The following is a 25,791-nucleotide window of genomic DNA, read 5'->3' on the forward strand; positions in this document are numbered from 1 at the left end:
CAGCTTATAGTGGAAATGAATTTGGTAGTGAGCTTTGTCATAATCTTTATCTTGTATTTTGAAGGTTATTGTTCAGTTCCAGCCTTCATCAGTGCCAGATGAGTGGGGGACCACACAAGATGGACAGACAAGGCCCAGGGTGGTAAAGCGTGGAATTGATGATAACCTTGATGAAATTCCTGATGGTGTGTATAATTCGTGACGGTGTGTTTAGGACCAAGGTCACTTTTAGCTTCTCTATTTTAGAATGATGAAAAGGAAAACATTTAATGGAATTATCTACCATTCCATGCAGAAATCAGTCAGGTTGGCACATATCTTTCCTTTTAATTTTATTACTTCTATATCTCTTTGTTTTTAAATTTAGAATTCTGTTGAAGATGCACTAACCATGTAATATAGATTCTAAAATACATATTATTGTGAAGAAGCACTTCGCTGGTTGAAACTAGGCTTTTGACATATTTTTGGTCATTTTGTCATGCCTCACTAGTTTGTATTACTTTAATGCAGGAGTGGCAATTTTTTCCTGCATATGGCCAGATAATAAATATTTTAGGCTTTGCAGGTCATATGGGCTCTGCTGTATCTACTTAAGTCTGCCAGTGTAGTGTGAAAGCATTTGTAGACAGTATGCAAACAAATGGGCAAAGCTGTATTGAAATAAGGCTTCATAAAAACAGGCAGTGAGCAAGATTTGGGGAAATAAATGGGCTCATATTGTGAATCTGAATGAAATAACTAGAGTAAAATAGTAGGTTTAACTTGGAAATGTTCGCATATAGTATGTATGGATCTAACAAAGAGAAGGATTTGGGGGAAAGACTTTGAAGTTTTATATTGGTAAATTGCTTTTCCATGTGGGGCTTAGTGTCCTGGGGAGTCCTGAAGAAATCAAAAGGTTATAGAGCCTCTGCAGGTACAAAACTGCTGGTCATCATTTGCTGATATCCTCTGGGATCAGAGTGGCCTACTTCTTCCATCCTTTGATTGAGTTCACTGTTACCTGCCAGGATTGACTTTGAGCTTTGTTCATCCGTAGCTTGGAAGGGCCATGAATTTCTTTGACAAGTTTGTGATGACAAAAGGGACTTCTAGAATATTGCATTCAATTAAGAAAACCTAAGCAACTTCCCCAGCTTGTATGTCTTTATGCATGTCTGTCTATCTTTTGCAGGAGAAATGCCTCAGGTAGATCACTTGGTGTTCATGGTGCATGGCATTGGCCCTGTGTGTGACTTGCGTTTTAGAAGCATTATTGAATGTGGTAGGTGTCAGTCATTTTACTTCATGGGATGATTTGAAAACTAATAGAAGAACTTTTAAACCTTTTTTTTTTTTTTTTTTTTTTAATCTTTTTAGGGCCACACTGGAGGCATGTGGAGGTTGAATCAGAGCTCTAGCTGCTGGCCTATACCACAGCCACAGCAATGCCAGATCCAAGCCACATCTTCGACCTACACCACAGCCCACAGCAATGCCGGATCCTTAACCCACTGAACAAGGCCAGGGATCAAACCCACGTCCTCATGGATACTGGTAGGGTTCATTGACTACTGAGCCATGACGGGAACTTAAACCTTCATCTTCAGGGTAGTTTCCAGCTGTATGCCTTTGGCTGAGGGACTGTAATAGGAGATTTAAATAATTGCTGGGAAATATTAATTTGTACTTGATTTACTCTTGTGACATTTATAACTCAAAAAATCCTAGATTGTGAAGAATTAAAAGGGATCTTGGAAGTAATTTAGTCTTTCTGACAGCCTCTGACTGAGCACTTCCAGCCACTAGTAACACCTAATTTATGGTGAAATAGTTCTGAGAAGCTGTTTAAAGGAACTATGAATCTGCCTGGTTTGCATAAATTTTTGAAGTTTAATTCTTACGTCTGTAATAATAGTTCATATTTATTGACTACTTGGGGTGTGCCATTTAACCCTCACAATAAATCCTTTAGAGTATAGGTGCTGTTACTGTTACCTTTACTGTCAGGTGAGGATCTGAAGCCCAGGCCACGGTCTGTAGGTTCTGGAGCAGGTAATTTGATTCCAGAGTGTACCTACAGTGCCATTCTGCCTCCCAGCAGTGGTAGTTGAACCAGTATTTTTCATTTATTTATCCTTCTAAAATACTAAAAGGTTAACCAGAACTTCCTAAAGATTGGATTTTTTTCTTTTTTGGATTAGTTTTCTCATCTTTTTGTTTTTCCTGAAAAGCTTATATTATAAAAAATACTGGGAGTTCCCTAGTGGCTCATAGCTTAAAGATCTGGCATTGTCACTGCTGTGGCTTGGGTTTGATCCTTGGTCCAGGAACCTCCACATGCCATGGGAGTGGCCAAAAAAATTTTTAAAAGTAAGTTAATTAGGAGTTCCCGTTGTGGCGCAGTGGTTAGCGAATCCGACTAGGAACCATGAGGTTGCGGGTTCGGTCCCTGCCCTTGCTCAGTGGGTTAACGATCCGGCGTTGCCGTGAGCTGTGGTGTAGGTTGCAGACGTGGCTCGGATCCCGTGTTGCTGTGGCTCTGGCGTAGGCCGGTGGCTACAGCTCCGATTTGACCCCTAGCCTGGGAACCTCCATATGCCGCGGGAGCGGCCCAAGAAATAGCAACAACAACAACAGCAACAACAACAACAACAACAACAACAAAAAGACAAAAGACAAAAAAAAAAAAAAAAAAAAAAAGTTAATTAATTTTGAAAAGTAAAGTAATTTTTAAAAGTAAATTAACCACCATTGTGGTTCAGCAGGTTAAGAACCCGACTAGGATGCAGGTTCAATTCTTGGCCTTGCTCAGTGGGTTAAGGATCTGGTGTTGCCGTAAGCTGTGCTGTGGGTTGAAGATGTGGCTTGGACCTGGTGTTGCTGTGGCTGTGGCGTAGTCTGGCAGTTGCAGCTCTGATTCAACCCGTAACCCGGGAATTTCCATACGCCACAGGTGCAGCCCTTAAAAAAAAAAAAAAAAAAAGGCAGAAAACAAAAAGCAAAGTAAATTAATTAATTAAAAGAATACTGGTTTGAAGCTGTCATGGCGCAGTGGAAATGAATCTGACTAGGAACCATGAGGTTTCAGGTTCGATCCCCGGCCTCGCTCAGCGGGTTAAGCATCTGGCGTTGCTGTGAGCTGTGGTGTAGGTCACAGATGTGGCTTGGATCTCGCGTTGCTGTGTAGGCTGGCAGCTATAGCTCCGATTAGACCCCTAGCCTGGGGATCTCCATATGCCTCGGGTGTGGCCCTCAAAAGACTAAATAAATAAATAAATAAATAAAAGAATACTGGCTTAATTGAGGTAATTGCTAAGTACATATCAAGCTAGGAAAATTTAATCAAGTTAATTTGTCATCCCTGATTTTTTTTTTTTTTTAAGTGGATGATTTTAGGGTGGTTTCTCTCAAACTGCTGCAGACTCATTTCAAGAAATCTTTAGATGCTCAGAAAATAAGCCGAGTGGAATTCCTTCCAGTTCACTGGCATAGTTCCTTGGATGGGGACGCCACAGGTGTTGACAGGTTTGTGGATTTCCATAACTTTTTTTTTTTTTCATTTTGATAAACTTGATTTTTCAGATTAGTCAAATTTAGGATTTAAATTTTAAACTGTAAGGTAGTTTATTATGTCAAATACATTTTAAAACTTTGTAGTTGCTCTGACATAATTAAATACTGACAAGTTTATGTGCTATTGTGTGTGCGTGTGCCTGCATATGGATGTATGTATGTGTATATTCCAGTTATACATATTTAAGAGAATCTAAGAAACTTGAGCTGGCTTTAAAATACTAATCTAGACTGGCTTAGACATGGGCCTGTCCTGTACATTATAGAATGTCTAGCAGCATCCCTGGCCTCTCCCCACTGGATAACAGGGTGACTCTGCCCTCAGTTAACAACCAAAAATGTCTCTAGTCATCACGGGATGTCCCTTAGGGGTAAAACCACCCCTGGTTCAGAACCACCCCTGGTTATTTAGATTGTTTCTCAGTGGAGACTCTTAAGACTGTTGTACGTATCACGGGCCATTTAGTATCCTTCGTCTAAATGCCAGCAGCACTCACTAGGCACGGTGGCAACTAAAAATGCCTCCACGAATTTTGAGTGCTTCCAGTTGAGAGCCGCAGATTGAGGTAGTATTTATGCTGGGGACACATGGCTAATAACATACTTGGATTTTAGTGAACGTCCTAATGTTTGCGGGCGCGTGTGTTAATAAAACTAATCCTACGAACATTCTATTCTATCCATGTTAGGCCCTGTTATGGGGGTGTGGTCTTTTTCTGTGGGGGGAGGGTTTTCTGAAGTATGGCCATTCTCCAATCAGGGAAGATTTCCATTCCATTAAGCTCCTTTCCTACTTCTTGCTACATTCTCTATTGTCTTTTCCATCTACAGTTTTTGTCAGGTATCCTTATGTCCAATAAATTGGAAGAAAAACGGAAGAGTAGGCTTCTTTGGTCTTTAAAGTAAAAATCTTTGCTTTGGACTTGTTTTATGTGGTAACTTTAGAGAATCCTGAAATTCTTAGTATAGTTATTGGCACAAATGACCAATTTTTTAGCTTATCTTGATTTATTTATAATAACTCTGTCTATAAAATCAACTCAATCTGTGGGATTATTTTACTCAGTGTATTTTCAGGATTCAAAATCTAAACCTTTAAAAATCCATAGATTTAAGGTTGTTATGATTAAGTATCCTTTTTTTTTTTTTCCTAAACAGGAATGTTAAGAAAATTACTTTACCAAGTATTGGTCGGTTTCGTCACTTTACCAATGAAACCTTGCTAGACATTTTATTCTACAATAGCCCCACCTACTGTCAGAGGATTGTGGAGAAAGTGGGGTTGGAAATAAACCGTCTGCATGCACTCTTCATGAGTCGGAACCCAGACTTCAAAGGAGGGGTCTCTGTTGCTGGTCACAGTTTAGGTAAAAACTTTCAAATATCCACATTTTAAATACAATTTTTGTTGAGTCATCACTGCTTTCCATGTGGGTGACATTGTTCAAGGTTTAGAATTACAGATTTTAAGTTTTATAATGGGTAGAAATGAATGCATTGTTTATATTCTGCCTTTGCTCTTCACCTTTTATGTTACCTAGGAATGCTTTCTATTTCAATTTATTCTGTTCTTTGGTAAAACAAGAATATTGATTATCGATCTTGATTAACATCTTTTAAGTAACTTCTGCTTAGGACTTTGAACAAAAAAATAGATTTTTTTTTTAGCGTTCTAAAAGCACCTGTGTGTTATAAAGCAAAACGCTTTGCTTCTTTTTTTAAGGCTCTTTAATCTTGTTTGACATCCTGTCTAATCAAAAAGATTTGAATTTGTCAAATTCTCCTGGGCCTTTTGCTGTTGCTAATGGAGTTGTGAAGCAGCCACATTATCAGGAAAAGCAGGTATGGTCCAGTTAACATCTAGGTTTAGAATTGGAGCTGAACAGTTTTCTAAAATTGAACCGTTTCTGTGTATCACAACATCCCGAAGTTTATAGGTGTAACGGAATCCGTAGAGCTCAGTATTTGAATTTCTCATTCTTCTTCCTTATGGATTATAAATTTAAATGTGAGAGGAAGTTTATGATTTTTTTAAAAAAGTGTAAATTATAGGGAATGGGAGCATGGATTTACTAAATTTATATACTTTTTCAGAATATTCAAATTTTGGATATCAATCTGCCCAAAATTATAATTTATGTATGGATTAGAATTAAGGTGTTTCCATAGTTTAGAAAATAACTTTGTGGGAATCTTTCTGAGCTTTGTGATCTTCCCTCACCGTTTTTTTTTTTTTCCCCTAAGATACCTGAAGAGCCAAAGCCGATGTTGGATGAGTCTTGTGACCTTGATGTTGAAAATGAAGAAGTCCTAACTTTGCAAGAAACTCTGGAAGCACTTAGCCTCTCTGACTATGTTAGCACTTTTGAAAAGGAAAAGATTGATATGGAATCTCTGGTACTGATGATAGTTTGATTCATTTTTGGTTAAAGTTGTTTTTCCTGTGTATAAAATTTAAAAAATTAAGATTTAAACACTTTAGCATCATAATGCATTCAGATAAGTCAGAGACTTAGATGTTTAAAAAATTGAAAAAAGAGGAGTTCCCGTCGTAGCGCAGTGGTTAACGAATCCGACTAGGAACCATGAGGTTGCGGGTTCAGTCCCTGCCCTTGCTCAGTGGGTTAACGATCTGGCGTTGCCGTGAGCTGTGGTGTAGGTTGCAGACGCGGCTCGGATCCCGCGTTGCTGTGGCTCTGGCGTAGGCCGGTGGCTACAGCTCTGATTCAACCCCTAGCCTGGGAACCTCCATATGCCGCGGGAGCGGCCCAAGAAATAGCAACAACAACAACAACAAAACAACAACAAAAAAGACAAAAGACAAAAAAAAAAATTGAAAAAAGAGAACTTTTTTTAAATAATATGGGAAAGCTTTTCTAAGTATGATGTAAAACCTGGAAGCCATAAAGGAAAAACAATTGTGTAGCAGAGGATGCCATAAAAACATCTGAAGGCCAGTGATAGGTTAGGAAGACTACTTGGAACATACATTATAGACAAAGGTTTATTTCCTTACAGTTCAAAGCTCCTACAGATTAGTTACACAAAGACCATCAACGAAATAGGAAAATAGGCAAAGAATATGAACAGATGATAATAAGAAAATAACAAATGACTTTTTATCATATGAAAACTCATAAATATAAGTTAAAAGTGCAATGAGATTTTTTTTTTTAAACTATCACTTGGCAAGAATATTAAGAGTTTGATAATATACTGTGTGGCCAGGTTGAGGGGAAATAGGCACTGTTACATACTGTTAGTACAAGTGTAAAATGGTACATGCTCTATTCAGGGCAGTACAACAGTATCTTTTAAAATATAAAAAATACATATCCTGTACCCCAGCAATTTTACTTCCAAGAATAATTTCCTATAGAAAAATATTCGCTCAAGTATATCTACAAGAATACTCACTGCAGCACTGCTTGTGGTAGTAAAACCTTAGAAACACCTGCTGTGTCCACTAGTAGGTGCTAGTGATATTATTGTGTATCCACACAATGGCCTACCCTGCAGCTGTTGAATGAATGAGGCCATGATAGAGGTATTGGTATGGGATGATCTCCAAGGTATGTTAGGTGACAAGACCAAAGTTCAGTCCTGTTTACAGGAAGGTCACGCATGGAGAAAAGCATGGGGTGCTGTGTATACATAAGCTGTCTCTGGAAGCAGAGCAGATTGTCAAGAGTCGCTGCTGAGAGAACTGGGTGGTTGGGACAGGTGGAAAGGAGAGACTTCATTGCATGCATGATAGAGCTTTTGAATTTTGTACAACATGCACAATATTTTCTTTTAAATTAAGAGCATGATTTAGATGGGGAGGCCTAAATTAATTTGTGATTTAAAAACAAAAAAATTAGCTTTGAAAAAATTGACTGGATATTTGATTGCCTTTGATGCAATCTTTTCATAATTTCTTTTTTTTTCAATTTCAGTTCATGTATCATTAGATTGACTAATTAATGTGCTTGTTTTCTTTTAAAGCTTATGTGTACGGTTGACGACCTGAAGGAAATGGGAATACCACTTGGACCCAGAAAGAAGATCGCTAACTTTGTAAAACATAAAGCGGTCAAACTGGTAAAGTTCATCCCTGTCCCTGAAAGAAAACAAAACTCAGCTGTGGCTAGTTTGTTGATATTTTGGAAGTTTTTGTTAGTGCCGTCGTGGTTAGGCCAGCCCATGTACTCCCTGCCCAGGGCACAGTAATGGAGTTGATAGAAGCCCAGGCTGGGGAGTCAGCCAGAAGTGGATTTAAATTCCAGTTAGAGTAACTGACATCCCGGTTTTACTGGGGCTGAGCAAATTCCAAGATGGATTTTAAGTTTTAAAATGGTATTTGGGGATTTCCCAGTGCACCAGCTGGGTGAGTCTGAGACAAGTCAGTCATCCTGTTCAACCAGTTACTGACTACATGTTTGTGAGCACTTGGCTTAGCTTTTCTGGTCCTTGGTTTCATTCATTTCTAAAATGAGAGTGATAATACCTTCCTTATAGTATTGGAGCGAAGATGAAGTAATGCATATGAAGCTTATCATCCAATAAATGTTAGCTCATTTTCTCTCATTCCAGTCCTTCTCACCTTTTAAAGAGATAAGAACACACACATCCCATTAAATAATAACCAAAAAAGCAAAAATCGCCAACAGTCCAAAACAGGGCAATACTAGTAACAATTTAGAAGGCGTTGAAAAAGAAAAAAATTGGAAATAACTTATTTAATTTTTACTAAGTTAACTTTACAGAGATTTCCTGTGTACTTAGAAAAGTTAGACAGCACTTAGGTGGCTATTTTATTTTTATTGGATTATCATGGTCTTTGTTGATCTATCTTTGAATTTTTGGGATTCTTTAATTTGTGTTACTTCTTTGGAACTTAACATATGCCATTTCTTTATATGTAACGTGACTATAAATTCATAGGACTGATTTTTTATAATTAGATTAACCAATGAGTTGTTGAACATTTTATGAGTGTATCTTTTGGATCAGACACTGCGCTGAATTCTTGATATTTGGAGATGAACTGAGGGTATGTTGTCTAGTTAGAGGGAGAGGTTTGAATGCAAATGATGCAGCAGTTCCCATTGTGGCTCAGTGGAAACAAATCTGACCAGCATCCATGAGGACGTAGGTTCAATCCCTGGCCTCACTCAGTGGGTTAAGGATCCGGTGTTGCCGTGAGCTGTTATGTAGGTTTCAGAGTCGACTGGGATTTTGCATTGTTGTGGCTGTGGTGTATGCTCCTATTTGACCTCTAGCCTGGAAACCTCCACATCCTGAGGGGGCAGCCTTAAAAAGACAAAAAAAAAAAAAAAAAAAAAAAAAAAGGCACATCAGGCCTATTGTGCTGTCAGAGCCAGATGAGGGGTTGCAGTTCTGGCCTGGGGAGAAGGGGCTGAGGTTAGTGAGAGAAAACTTCTGTAAGGTGTTGGTGCTTGAGCTTGAAGGTGGGGTAGGATTAGGGGACATGGCCTTCCAAGAGTAGGCAGGTATTTTTCCGCAGCAGAAACAGTAGATGAGCTGAGAATAAGGTAGGGTAGAAAGTCCTGAAAGCCCGAGTGGCGGATAGGGCAGTTTTCTCTTGGAAGGGAGTAGTTCTCAAACATGTTCTTACTGACTTGGAAGTCATGGTACTTTTTTTTCTTTTTTATAATGATTTTTATATTTTCCATTATAGGTGGTTTACAGTATTCTGTCAGTTTTCTACTGTGCAGCAAGGTGACCCAGTTACACATACATGCATACACTCTTTTTTCTCACATTATCATACTCTGTCATAAGTGACTGGATATAGTTCCCTTTGTTATACAGCAGGATCTCATTGCTTATCCATTCCAAAGGCAATAGTTTGCATCTATTAGCCCCGAATTCCCAGTCCATCCCACTCCCTCTTGGCAACCACAAGTCTGTTTTCCATGTCCATGAAAAGGTAGGAAAGGTTCATTTGTGGGAAGGTTTATTTGTGCTGTGTATTAGATTCCAGATATGTGATATCATATGGTGTTTGTCTTTTTCTTTCTGACTGACTTCACTTAGTATGAGAGTCTCTAGTTCCATCCATGTTGCTGCAAATGGCATTATTTTGTTCTTTTTTAATGGCTGAGTAGTATTCCATTGTGTATATACACCACATCTTCCTAATCCAATCATCTGTTGATGGACATTTGGGCCGTTTCCATGTCTTGGCTATTGTGAATAGTGCTGCAGCGAACATGTGGGGTGCATGTGTCTTTTTCAAGGAAAGTTTTGTCTGGATATATGCCCAAGAGTGGGATTGGGTCATGTGGTAGTTCTATGTATAGTTTTCTAAGGTACTTCCATACTGTTCTCCATAGTAGTTGTACCAATTTACATTTTCACCAACAGTGCAGCAGGGTTCCCTTTTCTCCACACCCTCTCTAGCATTTGTTATTTGTGGACTTATTAATGATGACCATTCTGATTGGCGTGATTTGCATTTCTCTAATAATAGTAATTTTGATTTGCATTTCTCTAATAATCAGTGATGTTGAGCATTTTTTCATGTACTCATTGGCCATCTGTGTGTCTTCTTTGGAGAAATGTCTATTTAGGTCTTTTGCCCATTTTTCAATTGGCTTGTTCTTCTTGCTGTTGAGCTGTATAAGTTGTTTGTATATTTTAGAGATTAATCCTTTGTCAGTTGCATCGTTTGAAACTTTTCTCCCATTCTGTAAGTTGTCTTTGTGGGTTTTTTTTTATGGTTTCCTTTGCTGTACAAAAGCTTGTCAGTTTGATTAGGTCACATTGGTTTATTTTTGCTTTTATTTCTGTTGCTTTGGGAGACTGACCTGAGAAAACATCTGTAAGGTTGATGTCAGAGAATGTTTTGCCTAGTTCTCTTCTAGAAGTTTGATGGTATCTTGTCTTATGTTTAAGTCTTTAAGCCATCTTGAGTTTATTCTTGTGCATGGTGAGAGGGTGTGTTCCAGTTTCATTGATTCACATGCAGCTGTCCAGGTTTCCCAGCACCATTTGCTGTAAAGACTGTCTTTTCCCATTTTATGTTCTTGCCTCCTTTGTCAAAGATTAATTGACCGTAGGGGTCTGGATTTATTTCTGGATTTTCTGTTCTGTTCCATTGGTCTATATGTCTATCTGGATACCAGTACCACACTGTCTTGATGACTGTGGCTTTGTAATATTGCCTGAAGTCTGGGGGAGTGATGCCTCCTGCTTGGTTTTTGTTCCTCAGGATTGCTATGGCAATTCTGGGTCTTTTGTTGTTCCATATAAATATTTGGATTGTTTGTTCTAGTTCTGTGAAAAATGTCATGGGTAATTTGATAGGGATTGCATGAATCCGTAGATTGCTTTGGGTAGTATGGCCATTTTTACTATATTAATTTTTCCAACCCCGGAGCATGGAATATCCTTCCATTTCTTTGAATCCTCTTTAATTTCCTCAATTAATGTTTTATAGTTCTCAGCATAAGTCTTTCACCTCCTTGGTTAGGTTTATTCCCAGGTATTTGATTTTTTGGGTACAATTTTAAGGAAGTCATGGTACTTTTATTTTTTTTTATTTTTTTTATTTTTTTTATTTTTTTTAATTTTATTTTCCCACTGTACAGCAAGGGGGTCAGGTTATCCTTACATGTATACATTACAATTACAGTTTTTCCCCCACCATTTCTTCTGTTGCAACATGAGTATCTAGACATAGTTCTCAATGCTATTCAGCGGGATCTCCTTGTAAATGGTACTTTTAAATAAACATGAAGTGCTGACTGTTTAATAATTCTGTCACTAATTATGATTTAGCACCAAATCATCTCTGTAGTCTAATTTTTACATCAGAAATGTTAAAATGTAAAACTGTGTGCTATAAACCACATTATAAAACTATAACCATGAGCAAATGTGTTTACAATAAGTGAGTTTTTAAACATATTCATTCCTTCCTAGTTTTTCCATTAATATTTGCTTACTTTCGCTGCTGCCTAGAGCTTCCTGGCTAATGTGGAGTACTAAAGGGAAAAAAAAAAGAATTGGAGCAAATCTTAAAGTTGAAACAATTTTCTTATCAACTTGATTTTTACATTATTGTTACTGTTGTCATCATTATCGTTTTTGAACTGGGCCACAATTTAATTTTAGCAGTGTGTAAACTTCTTTGTTCAGATTCTAAGGGAACATGGTTTGAGAGCCATTGCTTTAGGTCAGTGAAACAATGAGGGCAGTTCTATGATTGTGTTTTAGAGAGTCCACTTGGTTACAGTCTTTGAATGTTACTTTGTTAAGGTCTGGGGATGGAGTTGGAATGGAATGAAGCTAGAGGCTGTTAAAAATCTCTTAGTGCAGTCACTGTAATTATGCAGCTACTCAGCGAGAGATGATGGGGTATCATAGGAAATGGAAAAGAATGGTGCAGCTCCCAACATGTTTCGGACACAGATGGTGTTTCTGATAGTTGTATGTGATGGTGAAGGTTAAGAGCTGAGAAAGAGGTTATTAGCTTTGGCAGTTACCTTCAGTTTTCTTGTATGTTGAATCACTGTATAATTTTACTTGACAAAGAGCTTGTCCTCATTTTTGAACCTCGCACCAGCCCTGTGAGGTAGAGCCCGAGGTATTAATCTCTGGTGGGCACGGTGCTCACACCCAAATAGGACACAGGTGTTGGTGCTGTTCCTTCCCACCAGGCCATGTTCTCCATGTGAAAGCACACTTGTTTCCATGCACACATCAGTGACGCACGGGCCTGTAGCAACACAAAACAAGAACAACTGAGAAACTGTGTTTCTAGGCCTTACATCGTCCTTGATTTTACTTTGTAATAAAAGGGGGAAAAAAGTGAAGTGTTCTATAGTTCTTAAAAAATCTCTAGAAGGAACCTGGTTTGGCCTCTGTAGTAGCTGGGTATATAAATTATGGCAATGTAAGAATTGTTTTGAAAGGAGTGAAAATTCTATAAAGTCATCCTCTTTTTTAAATTCAAAAGTAATTGCCTCTGGCTGAACCACGAAGCTTTCTCAGCCACATTGTCATCGATTGCTCTGCGTTTTACACAGTTAACAAGGCGCTGTCAGATCAATAACGAGCTCACACGGTGCGTCCTGTCCACTCACTGTAACTGAAATAATGGAACCCAAACTAGCCCATTATTTTAATAAGGCGATGAAATGTTCGTGGGTAGTCAGTTCATTTTATTTCTGAGTAGTTAGTTCATTGTATGAATATACTGCAGTGTGTCTATCTGTTCTTCCTAGAATGCGTTTGGGAAAAACTTGTCAGTGGCTCCGTGTAAACATAATGGTGTGCATATGTTGAATGAATAAATTTCTCTTGAGTTACGCATCTTTTTTTTTTTTTTGTCTTTTTTGCTATTTCTTGGGCCGCCCCTGCGGCATATGGAGGTTCCCAGGCTAGGGGTCGAATCGGAGCCATAGCCACCAGCCTACGCCAGAGCCACAGCAACGCGGGATCTGAGCCGCGTCTGCAACCTACACCACAGCTCACAGCAACGCCGGATCCTCAACCCACTGAGCAAGGGCAGGGACCGAACCCGCAACCTCATGGTTCCCAGTCGGATTCGTTAACCACTGCGCCACGACGGGAACTCCGAGTTATGCATCTTTATAGGAAGTGTATATTTTACAGTTATGTAAAGTACTTCTGAGTTCTTGGTCTAAAGTGAGAGCATAAAGGAAGAGGTTGGCATTTTAAAAATTTTATTAAAATTTAAAATTATATAAAAAGTATAGAGCAAACAGTATAATGATAGCTAATATTTAGATGAAATTGTAGCTATTTTGCCACATTTTAATTTTTTTAATTTGCTGTAAGGATTTTAAAGTAGATTTATAGACATCATGGTATTTTCCTCCTAAATATTTAATATGTGTCTCTAAAAGGACGTTTCTCCAATAACCACAGTGCCGTTAGTATGCTGGAGAAATTACTAATCGTTCCTTACTGCTGAGATAGAGTGTTTATTTCATAGTGATAGCAGATAACAGAGCTTTTCTTCCTTCAAAGTTATATTAGAAAATATTGGTGTTTCACAGGAACAGAAAAAAGCAGCATCAGAAAAGAAGGTAATGATGGCCACCTCGACAAAAGGACAAGAGGAAAGTACTCAGAAAGCTAAAGAAATGGCTCCTCCTCCCTTAGAATCGAACGAGTCCAAGAGGAAACTTCCAGTCGGAGCTTACGTTTCTTCTGTGCATGTAGATTACGAGTCTTTTGAAGTTGGCACTGGACAGGTAAGTTTACATATTGACTTGGGCTATATTTTACGTTGGAGTCACGTATCTGTTTTATTTGGGTTGGCTTTAAATTCTTTATTTATTCAACAGTATTTTTGTGGGGATGCAGAAAACTGATTTTCTCTTGGTAAAAATTGTCCGCTTCTTTCTTAATGTTTGAAATAGGGATTGAATGTGTGTACTGAACATAATGTCTAGCTTTTGAAGTTGTCTTTATTTCAGTATTTTTCACCTTTCATAATTTTGTAGTGTTAGTCTCTCACAGCCACTAGTTACAGAAGTGGTGATAGTTAGAAAATTATTTCCAGAATAAAATTAATTTCAGAATATACTTAAACTGCCATGAGAGACATTTGCTGCATTTCCTCAACTTATGTTTTTTTTTACTCACATTTCTTCCCTGAGGGAAATATTCCTATAAAAACCTATCAAGTAATTGATAATGCCACCTTTAATGATGTACTTGTTTCTCAGTGTCTTAAGAGTATTAAAATCTTTTTAGACAGTGTTACTTTCAGTATATTTATATGGCTCCATTCTCTTAAGTGAGTTCATGACTGATTTAAAGAAGGCAGAAAATGGTACTGGATGTTTGCTATAGCCTGTTCAAGCTTTTAAGCCCTATTCATTCATAAACATTGCAATTTTTTTTGCATTTTTTTTTTAGGGCTGCACCCACGGCATATGGAAGTTCCCAGGCTAGGGGTCGAATCGGAGCTTCAGCTGCTGGCCTACACCACAGCCACAGCAACTCAGGATCCAAGCTGTGTCTGCGACCTACACCACAGCTCACGGCAATACCGGATCCTTAACCCACCGAGCAAGGCCAGGGATCGAACCTGCGTCCTCATGGATACTAGTCAGGTTCATTAACCTCTGAGCCACAACTCGAACTCCAAAAAATCATAATTTGAATCACTGTTAAGTCGGGACCATCTTATTACTGTTTTCAAACAGCTTGTTACAACTGTATTCTCAATGTCAGTAAATATTTCTCTATGACTTCATTTTTAACAACTGCTACGTTTCACTATTGGGAAAGATAATTTATTCTCTTACTTTTTATTGGATGTGTTTGTTTCCAAGGGCTGCCATAACAAAGTGTCACAAACTGAGTGGCTTAAAACACCAGAAACCTAATGTCTCACCGTTCTGGAGGCTAGTAGTCCACGATCGAGGTGTCAGCAGGGCCTTGCTCCCTCTGAAGGCTCTAGGGGGAGCCTTTCTTACCTCCTCCTAGTTTCTGATGGTTTACTGGCTATTGTTAGCGTCCCTTGGCTTATAGATGCATTGTTCCGATCCTCCATGCTCATGTGACATCCGCCCTTTGCCCTCACATCATCTTCCCTCTGCACGTGCTTCTGTGTCCAGATTTCCCCTTTTTATAGTAACACTAGTTATATTGGACTTGGCCCCCCTCACCCAATGCAATTAAGGTCTCTTTTTTGGTGAGGGGGAGATACATTCAAGCCACAATGTTGGACATGCAAGCAGTTTTTAACTCTTTTAAGCAATCCAGTGATGAACAATTTTAAACCAATTTTCTGTGTACATTTTTTATTCTTTCAGTTAAATAACTGGAAGTATATGGCTGGATCAAAGGATGTGCACAAAGAAAGGTTAATGGTTATTGCTACTTGCCCCAGGAAAGGTTGAACCAGTTTGTATTGCCACTGGCAGTTAAGATTGCCTCTCTCTTCTCTCCCTCACAACTACTGCTATTATCATTTTGATTTAAAAATATATAGTATTCTCTCTTGTGTAACTTTTTCTAAAGAAGTAATTTTTTTTACATACAAAAGTAGAGTTTTACTTTTTTTTTAAGTATTTATATCTCGGATAACTATCTCGCTGTATTTCTTTAAGTACTAGAGAAGTTCTGTATTTTGTCATCTTTTTAGGTTTTTTTTTTTTTTTTTTTGGTGAAGTGCTGGTTTTATCTATTTTTCTATTGGGTTTCTTTTTTCCTTACTGATACTTAAGATTCCTTATAGATTAAGAATATTGACCCATTGTTATAAATATTTTTTCCAGTTTATAGTTTTTTTAATTTCCTTCCTTCCTTCTACCTTTTTAGGGCCACACCTGAAGCATATGGAGAGTCCCAGGCAAGGGGTTGGCTCGGAGCTGTAGCTGCTGGCCTACACTGCAGCCCCAGCAACTAGGGATCTGAGCCGCATCTGCCACCTACACCACAGCTCACGGCAATGCCGGATCCTTAACCCACTGAACGAGGCCAGGGATTGAACCTGTGTCCTCATGGACGCTAGTCAGGTTTGTTTCCACTGAGCAACGATGGGAACTCCCTAACTTTGTTTTTTCTTCTTTTCTTTTTTTTCTGGATCTAGGGGAAAATGCATAATCTTGAGAACATCTCCTTGTGGCCCTCATCAGTAGCAGAGACTATTGAATTTGCAAATATAAGGGCAAGCCAAGGGGTGTGAAGTTTAGACTTTGTTAGAATGGCAGCCTAGTTAGTAGAGAGTATTGGATTTGGAGTTCAAGGTCCTCAGTCTGCCACTCACTGGCTCTGTGCTTCTCGGGAAGTGATGTCACCTCTTTGAGTGTCACCGTCCTCATCTGATAAGTGGGCACCAGGGTTGCTGCCATGCCCTCTGCTTTCAGTGGATCTCTGTCATGCATTTGGATTATCCCTGTTCTTTGTTCTTCGTGCTCAGGATACTAAAATAATGAAGACACATATCCTGTCACCGAGCAGCAAAGGAAAGAGCTTTGTAAATTATAGACTGCTGACCGAATGAGGTGCTTCCTCTGACTAGGCTGTTCTCAGTGAGCCGAGAGGCTACGTGCAAGCTTCTCCCAGACAGGAGCTCTTTGGGGATGAGTCATCTTTCTAATGGAAAGGAACATGCCTAGCAGATGAGGATGGTAGTTTTATAAAAGAAGTAACAGTCACTGGATGCTTGAAATATGTGAAGGTCTGTGCTAAGCACTTTATATAGTTTAGGTTTGTTTTTCAGCCACAGCATGAGTTTGGCGTTGTTATGATCCCCATTTGGTAGAAGAGGAAACTGAGGTGGGGGCAAGAGAGGTTAAGAAACTTGCCTGAGGTCACACAGTAGGGAGTAGTCAGGATTTAAACCCAGGCAGTTTGGAGTTCCCATTGTGGCTCAGCAGGTTAAGAGCCTGACTTAGTGTCCATGAGGATGCTGGTTCATGTGGGTTCAATCCCTGGGCTTGCTCATTGAGTTAAGGATCTGGCATTGCCACAAGCTGCAGTTTAGGTCGCAGGATCTGGTGTTGCTGTGGCTGTGGTGTAGGCCAGCAGCTGCAGCTCTGATTTGACCCCTGGCCTGGGAACTTCCATATGCCCCAAGTGCCGCTGTAAACAACAGCAACAACAACAACAACAACAACAACAAAACCCAAACCAGACCAAACCAAAACCCAGGCAGTTTGATTCTAGAGTCGGGAGTTTTAGCCACATTTATAACTATAATAAATTTGTACACCATATGTTTTAACCTTATACAACAAATAAAAGTATAGTCAGAGGATATAATAGTGTATAAAAATATCTAAAGGAAATTTTTTTTGTCCCTTCGAGCTAGCGACAGCTGTCCATGACTTTGATTATCTGCTCCAGAAATCACACCTTGAAAGGTGTTATCTGCATTAGGATGCTCTTAATTAAGTGCAGTTCCAGTTTGAACTTTTGAATTTTGTATTGTATGACATTGGAATGACCAACTTTTGTTGTTTTTTGATTCTTTTTAGGTTTCTGTTGTTTACAACTCCCTAGACTTTGAACCTGAGATTTTTTTTGCCTTGGGATCTCCAATTGGTATGTTTCTCACCATTCGAGGAGTGAATAGGATAGATGAGAACTACAGGCTTCCCACCTGCAAAGGATTCTTCAATATTTATCATCCAGTGAGTGAACTGCATCTACTTTCCATTTGGAAGAAGATGAGGCACCAGTCCTCTTTATCTTAGTAGATTCTCAGATTCTTGTTTCTTAGGAATTAATGCGCTTTTATTTTGTACAGCTCAGCTCTCTGACCTAAAAAATACGGTCTGAGGTTCCAATACACTATTCTACCAAAAAGGCGTTGTTCAAGGAAATAATTCTCTTTCTTTGCTTGCAAAGTAATTTTACCCATAAACTTGAAAGTATTTGAATAAGGTGTGAAAAAAAAATCAAAACCTCTGGTTTAGCAGTTAGCCATTTTCTCACTCAACCAAGACATGTAACTCAGAACAGCTTTTCTTAAATTTCTAATTCTTCTGTTTTTAGCTTGATCCAGTGGCGTATAGATTAGAACCTATGATTGTACCAGATTTGGACCTAAAAGCGGTTCTCATTCCACATCACAAAGGCAGAAAAAGACTTCATTTAGGTAAAAAGCAAATATTGTAAAAACGTGTTTCTTTCCTGTCATTTTGTAAGCTGTCATTTGTAATGAATTATGAAAATTTTAACACTAAGTGCTTATTTAAGTGCCTACTATTTTCAGAACTTGTTTACAAAGTATTCGAAGGAGCCATCAAGAAAGTTATGAATGAGTTCCTTCTTTTTTTTTTTTTTAGGGCTGCACCCACGGCATGTGGAGATTCCCAGGTTAGGGGTCGAATCGGACCTGTAGCTGCTGGCCTACCCCACAGCCACAGCAACACTAGATCTGAGCCACACCTGCAACCTACACCACAGCTCATGGCCACGCTGGATCCTTAACCCACTGAGCAAGGCCAGGAATCGACCCTGCGTCCTCATGGATACTAGTCAGATTTGTTTCCTCTGAGCCATGGCAGGAACTCTGAGTTACTTCTTCATGCTTGCTCCTTGATAACATTGTAGTTGTTGAGATAATAAGGAACAGGGGTAATTGGTAATAAAGTGATGAGATGCATAGATTTTGATAGAATTTGGTTATAGTCAGTCATTTTTGAACTAACAATGATCAGTATGTCAAGAAAAAAATTTGATGCTAAGTCAATTGAGCTGTTTTTTCCTTGCTAACTAGACAAACTTTCTTGTTAAAGAAATTCATTAAGAAAAACGGATTGATAATAATTCCAAGTGGGGTTTAGGTTTCTTTTAGGCCTACTAATGGCATATGTTATCCATAGGTTTACAAGAAGGAAAAGTGATCATGCCTTCTTATTTAAAAATTTTTTTCTTCACGGAGTTCCCGTCGTGGCGCAGCAGAAACAAATCCGACTAGGAACCATGAGGTTGCGGGTTTGATCCCTGGCCTCTCTCAGTGGGTTAAGGATCCGGTGTTGCCGTGAGCTGACACGGCTCGGATCTGGTGTTGCTGTGGCTGTGGTGTAGGCCAGCAGCTATAGCTCCAATTAGACACCTAGCCTGGGAACCTCCACATGCCGTGGGTGCAGCCCTAAAAAGACAAAAGACAAAAAAAAAAATTTTTTTTCCTTCTTATTTTTTTTATTTGCATCATGCTTAAAAAAAAATAACTCTTTTGAAGTTTAAAATGAAAAATTTGAGGAAATCCTGCTTTAGCGCAGTGGGTGAGGAATCCGGCTGTAGTGGCTTGGGTTGCTGCAAAGGCACAAGTTCAATTCCCAGCCTGGCACAGCAGGTTAAAGGATCTGGCATTGCTGCAGCTGTGGCATAGGTCACAGTTGTGACTCGGATTTAATCCCTGGCCCAGGAACTTTCGTGTGCATGGGTGGGGCCATAAAAAAAAGAAATTTGATACGCTAAGATTTTGAATTCAAGTGTGATTTATTAGACGAATGTAAGAAAGGTGAAGGTGCAGGAGTTTATTTTTAAATTAGACATTTAAATTGTGGTTATATCAGAATCTCAAATTCTTAAACCCATTTCACCATTACAAATTAGAAAAACAGTCATCTCTAATCTCTTGAGTCCATTTTTTAACTTATAGTAAAAAAATGTATATAAATGTGCTTATATTTTTATGATGTTTGAATCCCCCCCCCCCCCGGAGAGAGGAAATGTATAACTTTGGATCAAGTTTAGTTTAAAAAAAAAAAGACAGAATAAGACTTCTCAAAACATTTTAACACTTTGAAAGTTCGTGGCTGAGAAACTCCATATTTATGATATTTAAGATAAGAATAAGAGGTCTTTTTCATTCTGAAAAGGGTGTAACTTTTGTTTTAATTTTTTTTGGTGCACAATTTTACCCAGTAACTGATAACCTGTCATCTTAATCTCTTTAGAGTTGAAAGAAAGTCTCTCTCGTATGGGATCTGATTTGAAGCAGGGTTTCATTAGCTCTCTGAAAAGTGCTTGGCAGACATTAAATGAGTTTGCCCGTGCTCATACCTCTTCAACTCAGTTGCAAGAAGAATTGGAGAAGGTAGCCAATCAAATCAAAGAAGAAGAAGAAAAGCAAGTAGTTGAAGGTAACTTGACATTTGAGGCATTTTCCAGAACAAATATTCTTTGAGAACATAGCACACAGAAATTATTTGATGATCCTTTTCCATTGTAGTCTTTTTTTTTTTTTTGGTTGAAATGTAGAGGCTCTTCCTATAAAGGAAATCTCTGTTAGGGTAACCTGTACTTCAGAATGCATGTCATCTCTCTCTTTTTTTTTTTTTTTTTTTTTTTTTTTTTACTGGGATTTGGGGTGATAGTTGCTAAACTTCTTACTTTGCAAGCTTAAAGTTTTGATGAGGTTTATAAGGCTAGAGTGGAATATCAGAGTTGAGAACTAAGTTGGTATTCAGGCATCTTGAAAGACCCCTGTGCTGTGTCTAACTGTGTCGTTGTAGACTGTACATGCAATGTCAGGGTGTTGTGCTTTTGATTCTTACGGATTCTAATTCTATTTCCTTTCTTTCTATAATGCTCTCTCACCCCTTTCCTTCAAAACTTCTGTCAGCTTGTTGGCTCTTTCTCCTCTCTCTCAGGGAGCCAGCACCTCTTCCCCTGGCTCTTTGGAGGAATGGGAAAGGACCCTGGTAGCTTCCCAGGTTGCTACGCGTGTCAAGCAATATTCCCTTGAGCCCAGAAAGTCAGCTAAAGTCAAAGGATAATGATTAAGTGATTGACTTTGATATTGAAATGGTTTAAATTCTAGCAGAAAAGATTGTTGAAAGTCCAGATATTTCCAAGGATGAGGACTACTTAGGAAAGGTTGGAATGCTAAACGGAGGTCGCCGGATTGACTATGTTCTTCAAGAAAAGCCAATAGAGAGTTTTAATGAATATCTTTTCGCTCTTCAGAGTCACTTATGTTATTGGTAAGTATCTTCACCTTTGATAACATTCATGGGGCCTTTAGGTGCTAGCACATACAGCAGTCTTAGTGAGACTCTTGCTGCTTTACCATCTGTTACAGAAGATTGATTTGAATGCCCATATGGTCAGACTCAGTTCTTTCCTCTTGAGTTGACTTATCCACAAGATGGCAGCATGTCATCTGCATTTGACCAAAGGCCCTTAGTACTTGCGCACTGTTTTTGTAGGGATGCCCTCCTCAGAATGGGAATGTGGAGACTTTGAAAGCCATCCTTTTGTAAATCCTTGGTCACCAAGGAGAATGTCAGCACAGTTATTTTGGAGCTGGTCAGTATCCATCCAGTTTTTAAGGACAGCTCTGAATTACACTCTTTTATTTTCATTTACCCTTCTTAGAAAGAGCTGAACAGAACCAAAGCTGTATTTTCCACTTTTATGCATAAAGGTTAATTTCAACGAATTCTCTTAAGTAAATGTGCTTTTCTTTTTGATAGGGAATCTGAAGATACTGCCCTGTTATTACTTAAAGAAATTTATCGGACAATGAACATTAGCCCAGAACAGCCCCTGCATTGATTGGACTTCAGCTTCACCGCGTAAGTTTATCATTATTGTGTGTATAAATTCTGAGTGTTTCATTCTGAAGCCTTTTTTTTTAATTGAGTTGTTGATGATTTTCTTTTTTCTGTTTCCTCTGAGTATTTTTCTTTTTTCTTTTTTAAATTCAGAATTGAGACATTAAGGAAGGGCATTGGTTTGCAGTCTACATTTATGACTTGTCACAGCCTTCTTTCTAGTAAGGCATACATAGAATGAGTTCTTTTATTTTCAGTTTCTTTGATTTTCTGTTCAGATTCCCAGGAATATCAGGAATTCTTTTAGTTATAGGTAACAGAACTGAACTCATGAGACAAATGGAGATTTACTTTTCGTACATGGCAGGAAGGTTTCATGTGTTGAATGATGTCACTAGACACCCAGATTGTTTGCATCTTTTCACCTGCACTTTGGCTCCCATAGTCCTAGACGTCATATTTGCATTTAGAGCATGAATGGGAAGAAAGGGTAGAATCGATTATATCTGTCTTAATTAGGAAAGCAGAAGCATGTCCAAAAATTTACTTGTACCTATTGACCAAGCCTGTGTTACATGCCCCATGTCCCTCCTCAACCCCAAATTAGTTGAAAGATTGTATAGGTTTTGTTTTAAGCATTCCCACCCATTATTGAGGGAAGGGGGTTACACCGATGATGCACGAACCAGCCTGCAGGTCGGCCACACTCTATAATCCTGACTGTTCTCCTGACCCCCGTTTTTCCTCACTCGATTATACCTTATCTTAAAAAGTAGGTAAGGTGGAGTTCCCGTCGTGGCGCATTGGTTAACAAATCCAACTAGGAACCATGAGGTTGTGGGTTTGATCCCTGGTCTTGCTCAGTCGGTTTAGGATCCCGCATTGCTGTGAGCTGTGGTGTAGGTCACAGACTCGGCTCGGATCCCACGTTGCTGTGGCTCTGGCGTAGGCCTGCAGCTACAGCTCCTGTTAGACCCCCAGCCTGGGACCCTCCATATGCTGTGGGTGCAGCACTCGTAAAGACTAAGTAAATAAATAAATAATTTAAAAAGTTTAAAAAAAGGTATTTTTTTAAAAAGTTAGAAACTTAGGAGTTCCCCTTGTGGCTCAGTGGGTTAAGAATCTGACTAATATCCATGAGGATACAGGTTTGTACCCTGCCCTCGCTCAGTGGGTTAAGGATCCAGTGTTGCCGCAAGCTGTGGTGATGTTCGCAGATGTGGCTTGGATCCCGTGTTGCTATGGCTATGGCGTAGGCTGGCAGCTGCAGCTCCAAATCAGTCCCTAGCCTGGGAACTTCCAAATGCCGCAGGTGTGGCCCTAAAAAGAAAAAAAAGTTAGAAATATTAAAGCCTTTGAAAGAGTGAAATGCAAAATGGTAGGCTCTAGATTACTGAAATCAAAAGTAGTTCCTGGCACTTTTTGATTTTTTTTTTAAATAATAAATGATAAGTTCAGTCTTGGCTTTCTTATTTTGGAGAGGTAACCACTTTCAGTAGGATTTTCTTAGAGAAATTCCCCGGTGCACGTCCAGTCAAAGACGTATGCATGTCAAAACAAGCATCTACATTGACTCTGTCGTTCTGCAACCCGATGTTGTCCATCAGCCTTACAGCTTCATCCTAACTCGTGTGGATCTTTTCCATTCTCTTTAATGGCTGCGTAGGAATCTGCCCCATTATGTGGTGTGGCTCTACTGCATCATATTTAGCCGACATCTAGGTCATTTCCTAATGTATGTTAGAAAATCTTACTCAACAGAGTAGGTAAGAGGTCTAAAAAGCCATTTTGTAGCCAGACTCTCGATACGGTTTTATCAGTTATCACCATTTCTGATATTATAATGTTAAGATAAACTAAATGTAATTTCACAAGCCTCCTCAGTCCAAATTTTCAATTATAAAAGGCATTCAACTGGTTGACAAATATTTATTCAGCACCTACTACATACTAGGTGCCAGTTTTCATGCTCGCGGTTAAGTGGTAAATAAGATTCATTTCTCACCTTTAAGGAAATTACCTTCTGCTGGGCGGAGATTGACCATAAACCCGCACTTTAATCCATAAGTAAATTTCAGATATTGATAGGTTCTCTGGAAAAGATTAAAGAGGAAGATGTTGAGAGTGACTGGGGATGCTTCTGCGAAGGCCTTGCTGAGCTGGTGATGTGTGAGTCATACTTGAATGATGACAAGGAGGTGGATGCCTGGAGATATAGGGAGAGCAATCCAGGCAGAAGAAGAGCAGCTGCCAGGGTCCTGAGATGGGAGCAGACACGTCGTGTGAGAGGCTGAGAGCAGCCCCGTGTAGCCAGGGGTAGTGAGTGATGGGGCAGGAAGGGAATGAGGCAGGGGGTAGGTGGACCTGGCCACCAGGGATCTGGTAAAACACTTGCATTTTGTTCTAAGCCTAATGGAAGCATTGGGGGTTTTAAGAAGAGGAGTGATGCGATGAGGTTTATACTTTAGAAAGATCGCCCTGGGTGCTGGGTGGAGGGTGGACTATTGGGCGAGGATGGAGGGAGAATAATTAAGAAGCTGGGGGGGGGGACTCTGACTAAGGTTGCAGCGATAGGGATGGTGAAAGATGACTACATGGAGATCTAGTGTGAGGTGGCGTTGTCTAGGACTTAAAGATGCATTCACCGTGGGATGTGTGCGAAAGAAGAGTTAAAGATGGCTCTTTGGATTTTGATGTAAGCAACTGAGTGGATGCTGGAATTTTTTCTGGGAAGGCTTCTGGGGGGAGTGGGTTTTGGGGAAGTTCTGGGGGTTGGAGAGTCTGTAGTTCTGTTTTGCTGAGTCAGTAGTTGATGATATTGATCTAAAGAAAACTCAGATCTAAAGATAATAACTTTCAAATCATCAGCACATACTTGCTCTTTGAAACCAGAAACTGAATGAGGTCCCCTAGGAATGTGTAGGTGGAGAAGAGAAGTCTGTGGAGAAGCAGCTGGTGAAGTGAAAGAAAATCCAGGGGCTTGTGGTCTCAAGGGAGCTGAGAGAAGGAAGATTGATTCAAGGAGAGAGTGGTCAACCATGTCAGATGCCACTGAGGGGTCAAGTAAAAGGAATTGGCCTTTGGCTTAAGAGGACCTGGGACGTCATTGGTGGCCTTTAGTATTGTGGCAGAGGTAACGTGGGTTGAGGGGAGGAAAGGGATCAGAGAGGAATGAGTTTTTTTGTTTGTTTGTTTTTGGTTTTTTTTTTTGTATTTTTGCTATTTTCTTGGACCGCTCCCATGGCATATGGAGGATCCCAGGCTAGGGGTCAAATTGGAGCTGTAGCTGCCAGCCTACACCACAGCCATAGCAACGTGGGATCCGAGCCACGTCTGCGACCTACACCACAGCAATGCCAGATCGTTAACCCACTGAGCAAGGCCAGGGATCGAACCCGCAACCTCATGGTTCCTAGTCGGATTCGTTAACCACTGCGCCACAATGGGAACTCCAGAGGGGAGGAATGAGTTTTACTGTGAAGGGGCACAAATAAGACGGGGACATTTTATGATCTTAAGATGCGTTCGTTTGCCAATGACGGTGATCCAGTATTGAGAGAGAAGCTGATAATGCCAGAGCTAATGGGGTATTGTTGGAGGAAAAGGCAATGAGATGGGCCAGGGCAGAGTGAGGGTTTGGCCTTAGAAAAAGAGCAGAGCTACATCTTCCATGGTCCTGGAGGAAGGTGGAGCGTGAGGGCGCCCTGTGGGTAGTGGGTTAAAGTGAGGTGGGAGAGCGGGGTTCTTTGGTGACTTCAGTTTCCTGTCTGAAGTGTGTCAGGATCTGGGGTGCTGTGCAGCTCTGCTAAACAATGCTCCATGTCCTTAAAAACCCTTTAAAAAAAAGGAAAAAAAGCCCTTTAAAAAAAAAGAATATATCTTGTAATTTTCCCACTTCAGGAAACAACGTGGGTGTGCTGTGTGTTTACCATTTTTATTTGCTTTCTGTACGTACAGTTGGTTTAGCTTTTAGAAGTGACAGAAGAGAGGAAGCTCCTTCCCATGCCTCTTCCCTAGTGTCCCTGCCTGGAGGCAACCAGTGTTACAAGTTTTGTGTATCCTTCCAGACATATGCTAACACACACACACACACACGATTTTTTCCTTTTTAAAAGACAAATACTAGCAGAACAGACACTCTTCTTACGTTTGTATCTTTACTATTTTCCCATATCATCCACCCACCCATCGTCCATCCATCGTTTGCTGAGCACCATACTGAGTG

At 39.7% G+C, this 25,791-nt stretch overlaps 1 protein-coding gene across 1 annotated transcript in view; it reads left to right on the forward strand.

Moving 5' to 3' along the window:
- Positions 1-25,791, forward strand: part of SEC23IP (SEC23 interacting protein) — a 52,364-nt gene that overhangs the window by 21,632 nt on the left and 4,941 nt on the right. The window contains 13 exon segments of the mRNA XM_021073464.1: positions 65-185; positions 1,178-1,267; positions 3,369-3,510; positions 4,717-4,925; positions 5,282-5,400; positions 5,803-5,955; positions 7,546-7,641; positions 13,593-13,790; positions 17,532-17,687; positions 18,052-18,154; positions 19,965-20,150; positions 20,831-20,993; positions 21,486-21,587. Coding sequence (XP_020929123.1) covers positions 65-185; positions 1,178-1,267; positions 3,369-3,510; positions 4,717-4,925; positions 5,282-5,400; positions 5,803-5,955; positions 7,546-7,641; positions 13,593-13,790; positions 17,532-17,687; positions 18,052-18,154; positions 19,965-20,150; positions 20,831-20,993; positions 21,486-21,567 — 1,818 coding nt within the window. The 3' untranslated portion in view covers positions 21,568-21,587.

Source organism: Sus scrofa, chromosome 14 (genome assembly GCF_000003025.6).
Source record: "Sus scrofa isolate TJ Tabasco breed Duroc chromosome 14, Sscrofa11.1, whole genome shotgun sequence".
In the NCBI taxonomy this organism is placed as follows: Eukaryota; Metazoa; Chordata; class Mammalia; order Artiodactyla; family Suidae; genus Sus; species Sus scrofa.